The sequence below is a fragment of the Capsicum annuum genome, chromosome 6 (assembly GCF_002878395.1).
Source record: "Capsicum annuum cultivar UCD-10X-F1 chromosome 6, UCD10Xv1.1, whole genome shotgun sequence".
Classification (NCBI taxonomy): Eukaryota; Viridiplantae; Streptophyta; class Magnoliopsida; order Solanales; family Solanaceae; genus Capsicum; species Capsicum annuum.
Window position 1 is genome coordinate 161,896,811 of NC_061116.1, and position 19,277 is coordinate 161,916,087.

The 19,277-nt window shown below is 33.3% G+C and overlaps 2 protein-coding genes across 2 annotated transcripts; both read right to left on the bottom strand.

Moving 5' to 3' along the window:
• Nucleotides 1–1,202: 1,202 nt before the first annotated feature.
• LOC107873079 (photosystem I reaction center subunit II, chloroplastic) lies at nucleotides 1,203–2,439 on the bottom strand. Its single transcript, XM_016719800.2, has one exon. The coding sequence runs from the start codon at nucleotides 1,943–1,945 to the stop codon at nucleotides 1,331–1,333; it is 615 nt and encodes a 204-aa protein (XP_016575286.1). The 5' UTR covers nucleotides 1,946–2,439; the 3' UTR covers nucleotides 1,203–1,330.
• A 934-nt stretch (nucleotides 2,440–3,373) lies between these two features.
• On the bottom strand, nucleotides 3,374–6,110 carry LOC107873076 (sugar transport protein 8). The gene is made up of 4 exons (XM_016719799.2): nucleotides 5,697–6,110; nucleotides 5,209–5,528; nucleotides 4,282–4,908; nucleotides 3,374–4,161 (listed from the first exon to the last, which is right to left on the bottom strand). Exons 1-4 carry the CDS (start codon nucleotides 5,806–5,808, stop codon nucleotides 3,745–3,747), a joined length of 1,476 nt encoding a protein of 491 aa, XP_016575285.1. The 5' UTR covers nucleotides 5,809–6,110; the 3' UTR covers nucleotides 3,374–3,744.
• Nucleotides 6,111–19,277: the final 13,167 nt, after the last annotated feature.

Here is a 19,277-nt window from a genome sequence, read left to right on the forward strand (position 1 = left end):
AACATTATTTTAAATATAAAACAAAAAAGATACTCTTGAGTATGAGTCTCATTAAACAAAATATTATGACTTTATATAGATGAAAATGGAGGAACATCATAAGTTATCTTAAATTTTATAATTAAATACTTAGAGGTTATGAAAACTTAAAAGTCACGAGGTTAATGATATTATTAAGAGTAGATTTTTTTTAATTATATATAGATATATATTTTACGTAATACAAATTAATCACATTAATTATAAACAAAGATAAAAACAATTAACAAAATATTTAGAGTTTGAACATTTAAAAAAAAAGAGAGAGAAAAATAAATGGTCTTTTTGAACATTAACTAATTGAGGGTTACGAATATGAAAGGCTTGAGAGTTATGGACATTATTAATATTTAAAAGTGAAATTTATGTAATTGAATGTAAAAATTAAGGACATGATTTTATAAAACAAATTAATTGAAAAAAATGAGAAAACATCCCAAAAAAAAAAAAGAAAACAGAAAAATCAAAATGTAAGCCTATGAGACATGCGACATAGGATTGTCTAAGCCTTTATATATATATATATATTGATTAAAAGCTTTAATCCGCTAATTTTTAAATTCTAAGATCAATTAAGTTCTTAGCACCTAATTTTAAAGTTGATAAGTTTATTCTCTAATATCACATATCTTTGAATTTCTATCTTTAATCTATATTTGCTTTCATAACATTTTCTTATTTTTATTCAAGTAATTCAATACTTATCATAGTCTAACCTTGATTTAAGCAAGGGCCTAAAATTGCTAATTTCGTTAATGATAAGGCTGGATGTTCGGGCAAATCGAATTGGATATGAGAATTTTGATTTGAATTTTCGTTTTGGATTCATAATATTACAATCTAAATTTACTCCAAATAAGTTTGAATAACTAATTCTACTATTTCGAATTTTGATTTTGAGCCTATAAATTGAGCCTCATTTCTTTCAAAAATAAAAGTCCAGCAAAAATATTCATGTCATGTTGCCTTAACAATTCCTCTTACCCGCCACAATCGTCCAAATATAAAGTATTTATAGAAGCAATGAAACCAGGGTATATTTGATATTTTCTCCTATTATGAAATTAATAATTTTAACTCCATTAATCATTTCCACTAATTACTCATAAAATCTCATTTAAAGCACAATAATTGAAACAGACGGAGAATTAACAGGAGAGGAATAATCAAAAGGATCCATGTTGTATTTGTAGTGTCAAATAAAATTACATGAAAACGATGCACTACATAATCACATAATCATTAACAATTACAATATAAAGCCACAAAATAACACCCTTCATTCATCAACTTACAAGTCATACACTTGTTTGCCAGTGAACTTGACTTCAATAGCACTCTTGTTCTTTCCAATGGATCTAAAGTTCTGTCCAACTCCTTCACGACCTGGGTTCACCTTTTCCGGGTACACACCATCTTTTGGGTGCAAATATTGAACTTCACCATTTGGAAATACCCTATAAAACTGGTAGTTAATCTTGTACTTGGACCTCAACCTTGTACCAAGTGCTAAACATTGTTCTTTCCTAGCCAATTTCAACAAGTTGGGACCTTGTCTCATGATAGCTGCACCACCAGTTGGCATTTCAAAGATTTGTTCCTTTGGTGATTCCCATGTTATGACATAGAATTCCTCAACTTGAGCTTTACGGAGGAGCCCGCCAGTGCTACCACCGAAGATTGGTGAAGGTGTGTTTGGGTCTAGTTGAGGTGGAGTGAAGCCCACTGGAGCGGGCTCCGCTTCTTTAGTGGCCGAGGCATCCTCGGCCATGGCGCGAATGGGCCTGACAGTAGATCTGAGTTGCTTAGGAGTGGAGAAAGATACCAAGAATTGTTTCCATGGAGCGGCGGATTTTGGAGCGGGGAGAGCTGGGGTGAAGAGGGAAGCTTGAGTTGCCATGGCCATTGAGGAATTGGAGGATTATAGGGGAAATGGAGGAGTATTTGTGAAGGAATCAAGTGTGGGTGTGAAGAGAGTTTGTTTTTGTTATTATTATTGAGACATATGTGGTGGAGATAAGGATATTGGATAAGGGGTATTCAGATATAGACCAATTAGAAGTTGTGATTTTGATACGCATTCTAACCCAATTGTCTGTAAAGCTACAAAGTCATCACCCTTTGTTTTCTTTTGCCATGTGTCAATTGGACTTTGGTTAGTGTTTGGGTGTAATATCTCAAGTCAATTAACTAGATTTGGTTTAGAAAGATAAAACTTAAAAAGGAGAAGTGAATCCTTTTAAGATTATAAAACTTAAAAAGTGATGAATAACTCTGTAATTAGATCTACTAATGTGGAATGTTTTCTATAGTGGACTGTTTAAAGAGATTATCTGAATCAAGATAGATTATTTTGTGTTTCAAACTCTTAAATTCATAACAGATATCAAGACAGAGATATTTTGTGGACCCAATTGTGAAAAGAAATTCATTACTAGTATCAAGAAGAAATAGGCATCAAGAGGAGAAGTTTTATGCTTCAAATTATTAAAAGAGATTCATGACGAGCATCAAATGTTTTGTGTCTCGGATTTTTAAATGAGATGAATGGCATCAAGAGGCCAAACTCGCAGCAATCTTGTAAAACTCGGATAAATCAGCTTTAATGCTACAAAGGAATTTCAAATTACAAATATCCCAATGTAATTTCTAGTAATAGTAATACATAATACTGCTCATATGTTGTTATGAAATTCCAGTTACATACTTTTAACTTAGCTATGTCACCATGCACCAATCACATTTGGCTATGCAATTTTGGATACTTACTTTCAAGAAAATATTGCTTATTGAGTAAATTTTTATAGGATAAACAAGAGAATAATTAACACAAAGCAGAAAAATTATTTGTCAAAAGTATATTTATTAAGTAAATATAGTATTAACTTACGCATAGAGTTTATTTACTAAGAAAAAAATGAAGATCATACAAAAAATTGTAGTAATTTGAAATACTATTTGAGAAATTAAAAAATTGAGCTAAGTTAAATGAAATACTTTGTTGTTACACAAAATTCAAAACTAGTTTCATGGAGATTTTTTCTAACTTGAACGACATTTGATATGAGTACTTTATCAGATTAATCTTCAAATATCTTCTTCTATTCGATGGTGGAAACTTCATTACTCATTTTGCTTCTTTAATCTGCTTATATTTTGTTTTTAACTTTAATTAATTATATCAACCCGAAACGAACAATCTAACAAATGGCTCGCGGTTAAATTATGAGCCAACAATATGCTTGTCAACATTTGATTTGCAACTAATAATAACGTATAGTTACGTTCACATAATGAAACAATCAACTGGATGTTGAAATAGAGGACATTGCACTTCCAAAACAGAGAAATTTATAAAACAACAAAAATACAAGGTATTATCATGAAAGGAAAATATAATAATAGAAGCCAGTACTCTTCAAAACTCACTGGATGAACCAAAATTAAAGTTCATTCAATGGTCTTGATAAGAGCACTAATACGATATATAAAAGGGAAAAAAATTTACAGATAGGAGGATAGGGATTGTTGGCAATAGTTGCCATACGTCAAAGCGCTAAATGACAAACCAAAGAATGCAAAACCAATTTAAACATAGGAGGGTAGGTGGAGGGGATTAATTATACATATCACATAAGTATCAATTATGTTATATAGTAGACGTTGAAAATTGTATTATTAAGCCATTTGGTAGCACCCTTTGACTCATTCATTCTTGAAACATTTCTTCCATACGGGATGTTTCTTCCAGACAGTATCAACCATTGATTCAATTGGGACTCCCTTGGTTTCTGGCAAAAGGACGATGACGAACACTCCCATAAGGACGATCCAGCCAGAGAAGAAGAAGAAAATGTATGCCTGCATATGGCAGAGCATTGTCAAGAACGCCTGAGCGATTACTGAGGTGAAGAGCATGTTTGTGCTGACTGCAAAGGCGAAACCGGCTGTCCTTGTCTCCATTGGGAAAGTCTCACTGGGAATTAACCATCCTAGGGGTCCCCATGACCACGCAAATGCCATGACAAATGTGCACACAAAAACCACCACTACAGTTGCCAATGTCTTGTTCAATGATCCTGTCTCTCTCAAACTGGTTGTCAATATTATTCCAATTGCCAGCTGCAAAATTAACCCAAAAAAAATACTTCATCAGAAAACTAATCAAGATGGATCCTGGCGCTCACCTAGGCAAGCGTTACGTCAGTACAAATTTTATTAGTCCTGTAAGAGATTTCGTACATGAGAGATCAACATCTGGCAACAAGCTTGGAGGAGCAATTTTTTCCTTCCAACCTTGTCAACAGCAAAGATGGAAACAAAGGTGGAGCCAACATTAACAAGTCCAGTTATGACGGAGGACAGAAGAGCACCATCGGACTTGAATCCCATGGTCTGGAATAGCACAGGTGCGTAGAACATAATGGCGTTAATTCCAGTGAATTGCTGGAAGATTTGAATTAGTATAGCAATAACAAGTGGTGGGATACTGGCACCCTTCATAAGGTTCCTGAACGAATGTTTAATCTCCTTGGCTTGTTCACAAGCAGCAACTAATTCCTTGTATTCAGCTTCAACATCATCAACTCCCCTAACTTTCTTTAGTGCAGCTTTGCCTTGTTCGTCCTTGCCACGTTCAATCAGACTGGCAGGAGTGTCAGTGATAACAAAGCAACCGATGAGCAGAAGAACTGCAGGGACAGCAGCAAGGCCAAGTGACACTCTCCAGCCGTGGGGGTGCATTGTGGATGTGCCGTAATTCACCAGATTCGCAATGAATATTCCTATTGTTACAAAAAGTTGGAACATAATATTCACTGCTCCTCTAAGTTGGATTGGTGCTACCTCTGTCAAAAACAGGGGAACAGTCTGCGCATGACAAACCAAACCAACCTTATTAGCCACTCTAATATTATATTTTTGAAATTTTTTTGTGAAACTTGATATTTGAGAATTTGAGTTTCTGAAATTGTGTTTGGATATGTAATTTACTGATAAAAATGTTGAAGTTCAGTAAGTGGAAGTCCCAAAAAAAGACCTGACCCTGTGTTTGTGAATTTGAAATACTTGATGATCAAATTTTCAAAATATGATGATCAAGATATATGAAAATATATCTTCAAAATTTGGTCTAAAATCTCTGGCCAAATGCTAGCTGTGATTATTTACCTCATTTCCGAAGCCAACACCAACACCAAACAAAATTCTACCAAGAATGAGCATCCATCTGTATTCGGAGGCAGCACTTAAAATTGCCCCAGCAATGAAAAAGATTGAAGCCATGAAAATGGTAGGCCTACGGCCCAAAGCTGAGCAGGCCTTGGAAGCAAAGAAACTAGCAACCAATGCTGATAGGTACAAAGATGAGGTGAATAGTTGGAGGAGTTGATCGTCGTATTTACAATAGTTGTTCTCCTTTGCGATAAGTTTTCTCTTATATACATTTGGAAAGAACTTTATCAAGAAATCATCCATACCTGATACTCCACCTGATTAATTTAATCAACATACATAAAATCAAATTTCATGCATTCCACATCCAAAATTGACTGATACTACTAATTTAGATTTTTTTTCATAAGCTCTTTGTATTCCAGGGGCTCAAACCCGAAAGCCATAAAAATTGTATTGAATAAGAAAAGGAAAATGCAACATACCTGAAATACCAATATCGTAACCAAACATAAGCCCTCCAAAGGCCGCAAAGATCCAACATGATACCACATAGACTGTGATCTTATGGTTGGGGGCTTGAATTGATGTTGTCATTTTTGCTTTGTTTATGTTTTTGTTATTGTATTAATAAGATAAAACTGGTTTTTCTATTAACGTAGCTTTAGTCTTTGCTCTATTTTTTTCTTTTGTGTATTTTAATATAGACCAGCATATAGACTACATATATGGGAGAGGAGAGACAAAGAACTTTGGATTTATCTTTGCCTCGGTCTCTCCAGTTAAGTTTATTCAATGGAATGATGTTATTTTCTACCAAATTAATGCCATATTTATACTGTCAAATTTAACCTTTTTCTGTTACTTAGCATAATTTGTGGAACACATTTTTACTCGTTGTAAACTTTTCCAACAAAATAGGGTCAATCAACCATTAATTTTTGTTCAAAATTTTGACAGTTTTTTCTGATTTTGAGGAAACTAAGTTGTGTGAACGACCATAACCACGGGGGGTGATGAAATTATTAAGTTTGACTTGATCTATATGGTCAGAAATTAAACGCCACTCATTAATTAGGGGAGGATATTCATGCATTGACACTAAAAAATTTAAGAATTGCATATCTTTTATAGGGAAAAATGACTAACCAAATCTTATCTATTGTATAGAGAAGCTTTATGGGAGGATTCTTGTGAAAATATTGGATGACATTTAATAATGTTATTAATTGGAAAGCTCACTTGATATGTATAAAGTAAAATGACAGAAAACAACCGTAAATTTTCATATTATAAGCGGTTTTCAATTTATCTTTTTATTTTTTGTTAAAAACTTTTTGTTTATGGAAAATGACTTTTTGCAGTTGAAATCCACATTTCTCTTACACACCTTTTGTCTTAAAATAATAAATGGTACATTATCTTTTAACTAGTATATCTTTGCGATACGCGGATAAAATGTGTTATTTTAAAAAATTGTAGATTACAATGTCTTATTCTAGTTTAGTTTACGTGCTTTACACGTGTATATCAATGCATTCAATTATGTCTCTCTTAGAAGTTGGTTAGCTACCTCTCATTTTGTTCTAGGATTCTTCTTCTTCGTAGGTCATTTGTGGCACGCGGGAAGGGCTCGTGCAGCTGCAGCAGGATTTGAAAAAGGAATTGATCGTGACCTTGAACCTGTTCTTTTCATGACCCCTCTTAATTGAGATGAGACAGGAGATCCAATACTTGAATGAAGTACAAATCACTTTGATTCAATCATACATCTTGGAATCAGCTTAAGTATTCCTTTTTTCTTTTTTTTTTTTCAACTCATTTTATCTAATTTATATCGAATCTATTTTTCTGGCTTGGCTAGGTGGGATAGCTGAGCCATTCTCTCTTGTGTTAATTAATAAAATTATATGTAAAAAATAATCTTATTAAAAAATACAAATAGAAGTTAACTTAAATGTTATATCTATTTAAATGATGTGAATAAATATCGTATGAAAATAACAAATTATATGAACTTATATAGCAATTGGCATTAAAACAAATGCAAGATTCATTTAAACGATAAAAATAAGCGTGATAAATGTTATAATATATCTCTTCATAAATGAAATTATTGATGTATTATACCTTATAACTATCTTTGTAGGATAGAGAGACTGTTTCGGACAGATTCTCAACACACTTTCAAAATTAGGATTCAATAGTTATGTCTTCAATCTCAAGATAATTTTCAATATAATATTGTATATGGAGTCTTTGAAGGAAGAATACACACTTTATCATTACCTCTCTGTAGGATAGAGAGACCGATCAAATTACCAAAGCCAGTTTACATTAAGATTTTAGATAAAATCAGAATTACCCTTCAACCAAGAAAAAAAATTGATCCATAAAGATTTTTTAAAATCAAAGGAAAATTCTCAAAAACATCAAAGATATTCATAATCTAGAACGGGATAGCATTATTAAATATGGATTAGAAGTAAAAGATACTTACATATATTTTAAGTTGGCGAATGAAACCAAAGAAACTATTGTGCTTGAAAAATATAGACAGTAATGTGGTGGAGGATTTATGAGAATTCCTAACAATAAAGCAATATTTTGCTCTGCTTCAGGAAATCACCGCAATGAAGATATCAACGTTATTATCCCGTATTAAGAAAATATTTCGAAAAGAAACTATGACAATGAAGAAAACATGTCAATTAGTAAGAAAAACAATGAATGATACAAAAACAACCCCCCAAGATTCCAAAACAGTCCACTTAAGGTGTGAAGAACAAGCAACACAAAGGGATACACGATGACAAACACAAAAACACATGGAATTGCAAAATAATGAAAGGATAGATAGTGAGACCAAGATTATTACAAGATTAAGAACCAAGTGTATTTCAACACTAACCCTAATGAATATAATAATCAAAACCACACTCTTACGGTGACCGCCAAGGAAATCAACTCACCTCAAGATCCACCGTTTTCAAGCAAAGCTCAATATTGACTTTTCCAAGCTCTATACTAAGGATGACTTTTCCAAGCCCTAACTAAGACTACACTAAGGTGGTCTACTTTAAAGAGAGAGGATTTTCAAGTGTTTCATACATTCATCCTTCAAAAACTAAAGAGAAAAGACCTAATAAGAGACTATATAGCCTAGCTTATTATATAGTATAATGGACCAAAATACCCTTAATGAAAGGGGAGGTCATGGGTTGTTTCTTTAATATGTGCAAACCCCAAAATACCCTTAATGAAGGGTGCTTATTCAATGCTCCAAAACCATGGGGTCACAGTTCAAAACTTGTAGTCTTGAATTGGCATAAAATGTAAGCCCCCACGCAATCTTCCACACACAGATTTGTTTAATGACATGCCCATAACGGGTCCTCCATGCATGTTCTCGTATCCTCAAGGTGATCAATTATTGAGCCTCTATGTGTTTGCCTCTAAAGATGTCATCAAAAGATAAGATGACCATTTGTCCCGTATCATCCCCTCTTTCTTGAAAAGGATTCAACCTCGAATCCAAACCTTGCAAAACCAAAGAGAGGACAAACAAATACAAACTCGTCATGGCATAAGGGTTATGGTTAGCACAACAAATCATCTCAACATTCCAAGGTTGGACATATTTGCAATATAACCAAGGTTCCTTTGAATGAAATATTAAAAACTCAATGAAATATGTATGAAGGATTTGGTTATGAGATTCACCAAGAGTGACACTTTGCTTGTCATGTAGACCAAGAAACAAGTTGGGTGCACCAACATCACCATTTCCATATTTGGCACCGGGGTCAAACGGGAAGAGTGGCCATAGACACGGGTCTAGACAACACTCCCCGTTCCTGTGGTCTCTACCCAAACTAAATGACATACTCTCTATAATATCATACATATCATCAAAAGAAAATAAAGAGTAGAGAAAAGTATCTCTCAAGTCGATTTCTACTAAGGTGCCCTCATGTGTGTACTCACTACTAGTTTCCCAATCATCACCATGAGTAGTCTCAACAATAAAGTCACACAAAGTAGAAGGAGTAACTTCCAAGACTACACATTTCTTACCCTTAAGAGTACTCACATCTTTCAAGAAGAGATTTCCATCTTTAGGAGAAATGTTGTTACACCATAGTGGGTTAACATATAGGCTATATCCTCCAAGGTAAGATATACCATTCTTTTCACCACTAGGCTCATTAGGAGTGTTTATATCATTTTCAAACAAGACATTATACCTAATGAGTGCATGATCCAACCCATAGGAAGATTTGGAACAAGCAAGTTTTTTACTCTCTAAGAGATTAATATCAAGTTTCAAAGCGGTTTCTAGCACAAGATTGTCCCAAGAATAACTCTCGGGTTCACTCTCCTTTTGTTGACCAACTTTTTCAAATACTTCACTCACTTGAGTTTGATTAATCACATCATACACATACTCAAGTGGTGGATAATTTTTACAAATATGTTGATCAACACCAATTACACAAGACGATGTACTTCTATTCAACATATAGGCTCAACACTAGGTGGACATAAATTGATCTTACAAGAAGAGTCAATTTGGTTATCAACAGGATCAATTAGTATATCCACACTCATAACATGTACATCATCAACAAAAGGCAAAGAATCATTAGACTCACAAATAAGTAAGCTACTACTCACACTCACTGGGTTATTAGCCACACAATTATCATTCACATGCACAAAAGTGTAAGAATTAGCTATTTTACCTTGAAGTTCTTGAGTCGACTCTTCTTTGCTGTGTTGTGAAGGTCCTCTACAAGCTTGGGCAGCAACTACACTTCGGCATTGCGCTCCTTCACTTGCCATGTCGGTACCTACGCAAATATCCTTAGAAATAAAAGGACAAATAATGTTAGCTCAGTTTGGTGGCAATCCCCTCACTTCGCTCCACACAATCTCTCTTTTTTCCACTCTCGGATTACCACCTTGCACACCCTTACTCCTCTCAATACTTTATATCTCATAAGTGTTTGGATTGGAGTAAGTATTCACTTCTCTTTGCGGCTTGGGCAACATGTATGTCACGAGGTGATTTCCCTACCGGTCTTTTATAATATTAGGCCAATTTTGCACATTTAGAACTCTATGTTGTGCAAACCAATCGACACCTAAGCATACATGACCGTATGTCAATGGAAGAATATCGCACCACACCTCCTTATGGTATTCAAATTGGGAGAAGGCAACTTTGACCCTTTTGGTAATCTTAAACCCGTCCAAGAAATATGGAACAAGTAAAGGCGTGCGAAACAACCCCAAGTAGTCAACCATGGATGGAACGATGTAGTTACTATAGTACCTATCATTTAACACAATGAGGCATCTCGGTATCCCTCAAATGGTCACCTTTCCGGAGTGTACACTCCTTCTCAGATCAACATCGTAAAGAACACGAGTACCCCTCAATTTTGGAGATGCATACCCTCTTCTTCTTGTTGGACAATCTCCACTGGAGCTAGTATAACCATTCACACTATATCGACCTTGATAAGAAGTACTACAAGGTGGAGAATATGAATCTTCATACTCCTCACGTGAACTCTCATCATAGCTCTCATAAGCTTTGCGAATGAAAGGGTTATACCTAACACCAAATCTAGGTTCAGAGTGAGAAGTGTAAGAATCCTCACATGCCTCAATGTCATCATAAGATCCATCACGAGGTCCTACATCATCTCCAAGTTCACCATAAGCACTAGGCACTTCATTCACCTCATTTTCTCCCTAAAAAACGTAACTCTCAAATCTACCCAAGTTTTGATCATGGCTATTTTCGTAGCCTCCACAATCTCCCTCAACTTCGTAGCCATAAAACCCCTCACTACAATCATAGTCTCCCATGTTGTAGTCATAATAATCCTCGTCTATCGAAGACATGTTCCCCTTATATCACCTTTGTACCTACACAATGAAAAAATAAGATTAGTAGGAAAAGCTCCTCACCAACACTCGTATACACCCATCTTTGTGATTCTCACAATTGGAGCGGCGAATATTAAAAGTTGCTTATACTTCGGTAGTCAATAGGATGTCAATTCCACTTAGCGGCCAGAATGGATTCTTGTTTGATCGACTCAAGACACAAAAATAAAATTTACTTACGAACTTGAAACAAAGAAAATACTACGACTTATAAATGAGAAAAGTACAAAATACAACGCTTAACACGAAAGAAAACATACTAAAAAACTAATCTACAATCTAGTAGGTATTTACTAGTTTGCTAATTAGTATGAGAACTAACAAAATAGAAACCAATAGAATCAAAAAAGTGAAACTAGAAATTCCAACGTTTTTGAGCTATTGATGATGTGGCACTCGACTATTGGTCGATGGACAAAAAAAATATTGTTGAAGTTAAAAAATTTGTTCCACAATTTTGGTTGTTCAAATTTCACAAAGATGGGGGAAATTTCAGTTTTGGTAGGTTAACAAACAAGACTTTAAGTCCCTTTTTTTAAAATTCAAACCTTGACCAACTCTCACCTTTTTGGCAAGACAACCTTTTAGAGAGCTTGTCCCCCTTTCCTCTTTTGGCTTGTCTAGAAAAATAAACTTACTCTCTTTTGGTATGAAGACTTTTGGGAGGTCTTTTGTTCTTTTTCCTCTTTGGTAATGTCTTGAAAGTTGTTTCAAGACTAACAAGAGCCCACACTCTCTTCCCTTTGAATTTGAATCAAACAACAACCTTTTACAAGACTTCTTCAACACAACACAAGAACTTCAACAACAACAACAATAAAACCGTCCACTCTTCCCACAACAACTTATAATTTTTTTTGCTCAAGAATTTGGATTAGACTCAAGTAGTGTTAGAGAGAAAGAAAACCAACACAATAAACAACAAAGACAATAAAAACAACACCTAAATCTAGACACAAATTCGGCCAAACAACAACAACACTTTGACCAAGACACCAAACTCGTAGAATAACTTCTTTTTGTGAGATTTTCGACCTTGGACACCTCTTCTAATGTTAAGAAACAAAAAGATCTAACACTAGAACACATAAAATACATAAAAATCACAAGAAAACTAGGCTTCAAATTTTGGCCTAAACACAAAAATGTGGACAGATTACTATTTTTGAGTTTTTCAGCTTTTCAATAATTTTTTTTTGAGTGAACAAACCCAAGATTGATCTCGTGGGAACAAAATCAATGATGGATTTGATACCAAATGATACAAAAATAGCCCGCCAAGATGCCAAAACAGTCCACTTAATGTGTGAAGAACAAGCAACACAAAGGAATACAAGATGACAAACACAAAAACACATGGAATTGCAAAATAATGAAAGGATAGATAGTAAGACCAAGATTATTACAAGATTAAGAACCAAGTGTATTTCAACACTAATCCTAATTAATGTAATAATCAAAACCACACTCTTACGGTGACCGCCAAGAAAATCAACTCACCTCAAGATCCACCGTTTCCAAGCAAAGCTCAATATTGGCTTTTCCAAGCCCTATAATAAGGATGGCTTTTCCAAGCCCTAACTAAGACTAAACTAAGGTTGTCTACTCTCAAGAGAGAGTATTTTCAAGTGTTTCATACATTCATCCTTCAAAAACTAAAGAAAAAAGACCTAATAAGAGACTGTATAGCCTAGCTTATTACATAGTATAATGGACCAAAATACCCTTAATGAAAGGGGAGGTCATGGGTTGTTTCTTTAACATGTGCAAACCCCAAAATACCATTAATGAAGGGTGCTTATTCAATGCTCCAAAACCATGGGGTCACACTTCAAAACTTGTAGTCTCGAATTGGCATCAAATGTAAGCCCCCACTCAATCTTCCACACAGATTTGTTTAATGGCATGCCCAAAACGGGTCCTCCATGCATGTTCTCGTATCCTCAAGGTGACCAAGTCTTGAGACTCTATGTGTTTGCCTCTAAAGATGTCATCAAAAGATAAGATGGTCATTTGTCCTGTATCAATAAATAACATTCAGAGAAATAATATAGGAAATAATGTGGTAACTGAAATATGATATATAATAGAGGGTAAAAAACATCAAAAGTAAAAAAAATACATGTATAAAGTTAAAATTACAACATACATAATGCTCTCAAACCCTCGACAGACTCCCACTAAACCTAAACCTGTCAAAAGGCAAGTCAAAGTATAATTACCTACTAACCATCACCAAGTCAAATTATACTAACCTTCTACCCTAATTCATGACCTCCACGTCCTCCTATCCAATGCACGTATACAAAATCATAAAATCATAAATTTTTAAAAGCAAACATACTATGAGCATGCATTAGAACTAAATTGCACATAAAAATTACAAATCACAAAAGTATGATTCATAAATCAAAAGGAATTTAACCTTTCATAAATCAAACTCTTCTTAATGACTCAGTTGTGACAGTTGGAAGCATAGACACCCATCAATATGACATAGAGTTTTTGGTGAACTGTAACATGATAACATCAATTATTTGTATCATGAGATCTAAAGCATATGTACATAACACTCCATCGGAAAAATTTGATCATTAAAGAGCAAAATAAATTTAATGAAGGAAATTAAATTACCTCTAAAAAGACTTATTGGTCATATTATGTGTGAACGATAACAATTAAAGCCTATATATAAGAAGAAGACAATTATTAGAGCTTATTATTATATGCTAAATCTTATGATTATTCACATGATTAAAAATAATGTAAGTAATTAAAATATAAAACAAGTAAAAGATCATGTATATAAACAGAGATAAAATATCAAAACAAACTACTCCAATAAAGGAAACATTAAAAAAAGACATGAAAGACAATATTATGAGTTTGAGGATATAAATATTATATATAATATTTGACATCATAAACGTGTGTAATTAGAATTTGATTTCTATTGAAAAAGAGAATTTGATTTGTAGCTAAAGAAGGTAATTTTATATAAGGCAAAGTAATAAGTCAATATGAATTTAATATTTAAAAAGATTCTGCACTTAAAAGGAAAACAAATTATTTTTCTAATAGTAAAAATAGATATTTAATATTTTCCTATAAATTAGACTTTTTCCGTAAGTTTTTTTTTTTCATTTTTTTGTTGTTTTTTTTTTTTTTTGCGCTCCACTTTCAAGTTTATTAGGATTTAAATTCTTTTTTCCTTTTCCAGATGCTTTTGCTTTCCCCCCCACGTTTTTATGCCTTAATTTTTCTAATAAACCTCTACTTCTCTTTATTTATTATAATAGAATATAAGAATAAAAATATCATCGGATTTAGGTCCTTAAATAAAATATAAGTGAAATGATGATTTTATCTATTGTGAAGAGTTTTAATGAAGGGCAAAAAGTTCAAATCACTTTTCTAAGGAGATTTACACTTTTAATATATTATAGATTATATATTTATGTATAATATAATATTGTTATAAATATATTACCATATATAGTGAATGTCTACTTTATCATATATAGTGTATTTCTATTTATTCCAAAGTTAGAAACCTCAAGTAGGGCTGCATATTAGTCGGTTCAGTTCGGTTTTGAAAATTATTGATTTTACTTATTCATTATCGGTTTGTATATATGCTAAACCGTTAAAGAACCGTTAAGATATTGGTTAATCAGTTATCGATTTATTGGTTTTTCATCATTATCGGTTCAGTTATCGGGTTAATCATTAACATTAAACATATCTAATTTGAAGTCTAAAGCTAGTAAGTTACTGCCTACGACCCTACTGCTTAGTGTTTTTTCTTGTTTCTATGCACAAAGTCCCTAGTACAAAGCCACAAATAGAATACAAAATATTAAAACACAAGTCACAAATTAATTTAAAACTGCTAGCACAAACAAAATAGAAAAATTCAAAGTAAAAGTCACAGGCTCACACAAGTTGAAATATAAGTTCAAATTCCAAACATAGTAATAATACTAATTACTACTCAAGTCTTATACTACAAGCACGATACTGCATCCTCTCCAAACAACGATCAACATGATTCCTTAAGCACATTGTTCCAGTATATCATGGATGGTAATTATAAACATTACCACAATGAATACACTTCACTTTGCACCCTCCATCATCTTCTTCTTCAAGCTTTTGATAGTGATTCCAAACAGGTGATCAAATTTTAGGACCACGATGTTGAGACATGATGAAACCTAATTAATAGAGAAACAAAGATATTAGAAATACCCCAAACAACTTTAACTATCTAAGATAAATAAAAGAAATAAACCAATGGGGATACACAGTTGTTATCCAATAGTCCAATTCGCTTATACAATAGCCTAGCAACTATTTGAGATAAATAGTCTACTACTACCTCGGGGCTATTTCTGAAGACCAAAATAACAACATAACAGACTACAGAGATCTCAAATTGATGTAATGTATAAAGCAGTACATGTAGTACTATCCATGACATCTGAGATTAACATATTTCATGAATAAAAAAGACAAATGGTCACAACAATAAGCAAGCAAGAGAGTTGCACAGAGCAAGCATCACTGGTAGTCTGGGTCCACTACCAAGAAGTGTTATATGACCATTTCTTAAATGCTTTTATATCTTAGTACTATGCGATCAAAACACTTGCCAATGACATCATAACCCAGAAAAGGTACCAGGTTACACTGTGAAATTAAGAGTTTTAAGTGCATCAGATCAGAAACAAAGATGATCCATGCATTGACTCCATTTCAAAGACTAACAACTTTTGTTCCCAACAGGCAACAACAACCAACTAATGCAACACAACAATAGCGACCCAACAGAACAGACACAAATAAATTCCAGAAATCTGAAATACAATTATCCAAATTCCAAAAAATAGAAAACAATGCAAAATTGTAAATTCCAGAAGCCAAAAATCAGATATTCAGTGTGTAAATTCTATAAACTAGAAACCAAATGCAAGGTTCTTTTCTAACCTTACCTTGTTCAAGTTGCTATATGTCATCAATGTTTGGTTCTTTTCCAACTTTGGTTAAATCTAAATAAATTAAAATAACAAGTCAAGACTCAAGCAACAAAAATATTAAATGAATAATTCACTATATACAAGATTTTTTTACCTTGTTCAAGTTGCTCGAGAGAATCTAAATCCTCCTCGATAATTATAGGTTGTGATTCACTTTGAAGCCAATCTTGTAGACACACTAGAGCTTCTACCAATTTAGAAGTTAATGAACTCCTAAATGAATCAAGAACACGCCCCCCGTTACTAAAAGCACATTCTGATGCTATACTAGAAATAGGAATAGCTAAAATATCTCGAGCCATCTCAGAAAGAAAGAGACATCTAGCCGAGTTATATTTTCACCAAAGCAATACACTAAAATCTGACGTTCCAACTTTAATATCTTCTGCAAGATATTTATCCAACTTCGACTTAAAATTTCTGGCTCCTCTCCCAGATGTGTGTCTACTCAACTCCTCATAGAAGTTACCAATATCAACCATAGTGCTTGCACTAGAAGCCTCCACTTCTGAAGATAGTTTACCACCTTTGTCTTTTGAAGCAGATGATGAATACTCATTAAACAATGATTTCACGTACTCTCGCAGATATTTTTCTATAGTTGGTGTATTATCCCCAAAGATCTTTTTAAGTGCAAAACTAAGAGTGGTAAACTTGTGACGAGGATCCAAAACACAAGGTATAAAAAATATTATATTCATTTTTGTTGAATCACCCCAATATTTTTCAAATTTCTTCTTCATGTTTGTTGCCATTTGAGACAACACAATATCATCACTTGATATCAATTTTGTCAAGCAAAAACCAACTTGACAAATTTCAAGAAAATGAATATTTGATGTAATATACAATGATCCAAAAACCTTCAAAGTAATCTTAAAAAATAATTCAAGAAATTTTGCAATTCTTTTAACGCTATCCCAATCACTACTCAAGAGTGTACCTGCAGGTTATTCTTCATCCACAATATCACTATCACCATCACACACATAGATATGGACAAACTCGAGATGATGTACCAAACCAATATCATGATCAGCATAGTTCAAAATTGCACCCTCATTTTCAATAGCCCCGTTCAACATCAAGTAGGTGGAGTTCCACTTTGAAAACATCTAAGCATAAAAACTTTTTTGCAAGATTTTCATCTACACAACATTCTTGAAAGTTCTTCCATCTTGCAGGAGATTTCCTAATATATCTCTCTGCTTGCCTAATTCTTTCAATTAAAATAGTTGCTTCTTTTATACCATCTTGAATGACAAGGTTTATGATATGCGCCATACACCTAACATGAAGATGATTACCACCCGTAAGATTGGTCCCCTACTTAGTTAATTGCTTAGATAACTCAGCCATACACACACTATTTGAACTAGCATTATCAACAGTAACCGTGAAAATCTGACGCAATCCCCACCCATTCAAACACTTAACAATGACCTTTGCTAAATCTTCACCTCTATGGTTAGAAATTGGAAAAAAATTGATAATTCTTTTATGGAAAGTCCAATTTTTATCAATCTAATGAGTAGTAATACACATATAATTAATTCTTTGTACAGAAGTCCAAGTATCAGTTGTTATACACACTCTTGGTTGAGTTTCCTTAAAAATGCTCCTCATTTTATTTTTCTCTTCATCAAAGAGATTAAAATAATCATGAGTAACAATTGTACGAGAAGGAATTCGAAACAAAGGTTGTACCATTTTCATAAATCGTTTGAAGCCTTCCTTTTCAACAAATCTAAAATGAATCTCATCAAGAATTACCATATGACACAATGCTTTTCTACACTCTTCTTGATCAAATTTCCATGAAATAATTGATACATCACCCTTGTAACCCCCTATAATCGGTTGAAATACTATCTTTGATTGCCTAGTATCAACATTACAAGGTATTTTTTTGCATTTTCTTATATGACCATGCATTGCCGTCGTACCATGTTCTTTTGTATTAGCTAAATACTCATGTTTACAATAATTACACACACCCTTTTTATTTCCTTCTGAATTAACTTTAGAAGTAAAATGATCCCACACAACAGATCCTTTTTGCATTTCTTTCTTTCTTTGATTTAGACTCAACTACATTCGAATCAGAAGCTATACTCTCACCAATCACTTTATCAACTCTACTATTTTGTGCCATCTAGTTGTATCAACGTAACTGTGGTTTAAAAAAACAATCAAAAAATAAGCCAACAACAAAATTACAACATAACATGACCAAAACTTGACAATGTGCATAGAGTAAAATAGACCGCACCACAAATAGTTTGACATATTAAACTTTAATGTCAACTAAAATCAACAGAATAGAGTAAACTAATAGAATCAGCAGAACGGAGTAAATAACTTATGGTACGAATGAACAAACAAAAGGCACCAACAAATTATAAATTCCCATCAATATATTACAATAAAAAGTTCAACATGCCCCAGAATCGCAGAATTGGATAGATTTTAAGTCTTTAAAGTAAAATTAAGTAGTAAGAGGAACAAAAATTTTTGAATTACAGCTACTATAATTGATTCTAAGGATCGATTCCAGATTAATTTCTTGATCATCAAAGAAAAAAATATGACCAGTAAGGTACACATAATTCAAATAGATGGTACAATATACATGGTGTACGAATAACGAATTATATTTGCAATAACATTCACTATCTAGTATCTACATTTATTTTGGTTGCACAACGGTAGTTGGTTTTTCATACCACTAAAATTACCAGTAAAATAAAGTATGAAATCATAGGTTATGAATGGTGAGATAGTTATAACAATATGACCTATTTAGCTCTAAAAGTTTGGTCATCTCTATTTACTTTTTAATAATTTATTCATGGACCCTCTTCCACCCCTACCCCTATAATAAATGGAATAAAACAAAGATTATTGTTACATTTTCATCATCGAATAGTCTCTCTTCTTTGTGTGAAACACTAAAAAAAATGGACCTTTAAAGTAAGATTGAGTAGTAAGAAGAGCAAAAATTATTACCTTGAATCTCTTCAGTTTTCAGCAAATCATCTTTGGTTGTCTTTGGGTCTACTGATA

What these genes read in the sequence shown, in the direction of transcription:
- LOC107873076 (XM_016719799.2), bottom strand. Translation starts at nt 5,808, where the DNA reads ATGACAACATCAATTCAAGCCCCCAACCATAAGATCACAGTCTATGTG. An exon ending in GTGTTGGCTTCGGAAATGAG is followed by an intron (nt 4,909 to 5,208) that starts GTAAATAATCAC and finishes TGTCATGCGCAG; the next exon opens with ACTGTTCCCCTGTTTTTGAC. An exon ending in GCCAGATGTTGATCTCTCAT is followed by an intron (nt 4,162 to 4,281) that starts GTACGAAATCTC and finishes TTAATTTTGCAG; the next exon opens with CTGGCAATTGGAATAATATT.
- LOC107873079 (XM_016719800.2), bottom strand. Translation starts at nt 1,945, where the DNA reads ATGGCCATGGCAACTCAAGCTTCCCTCTTCACCCCAGCTCTCCCCGCT.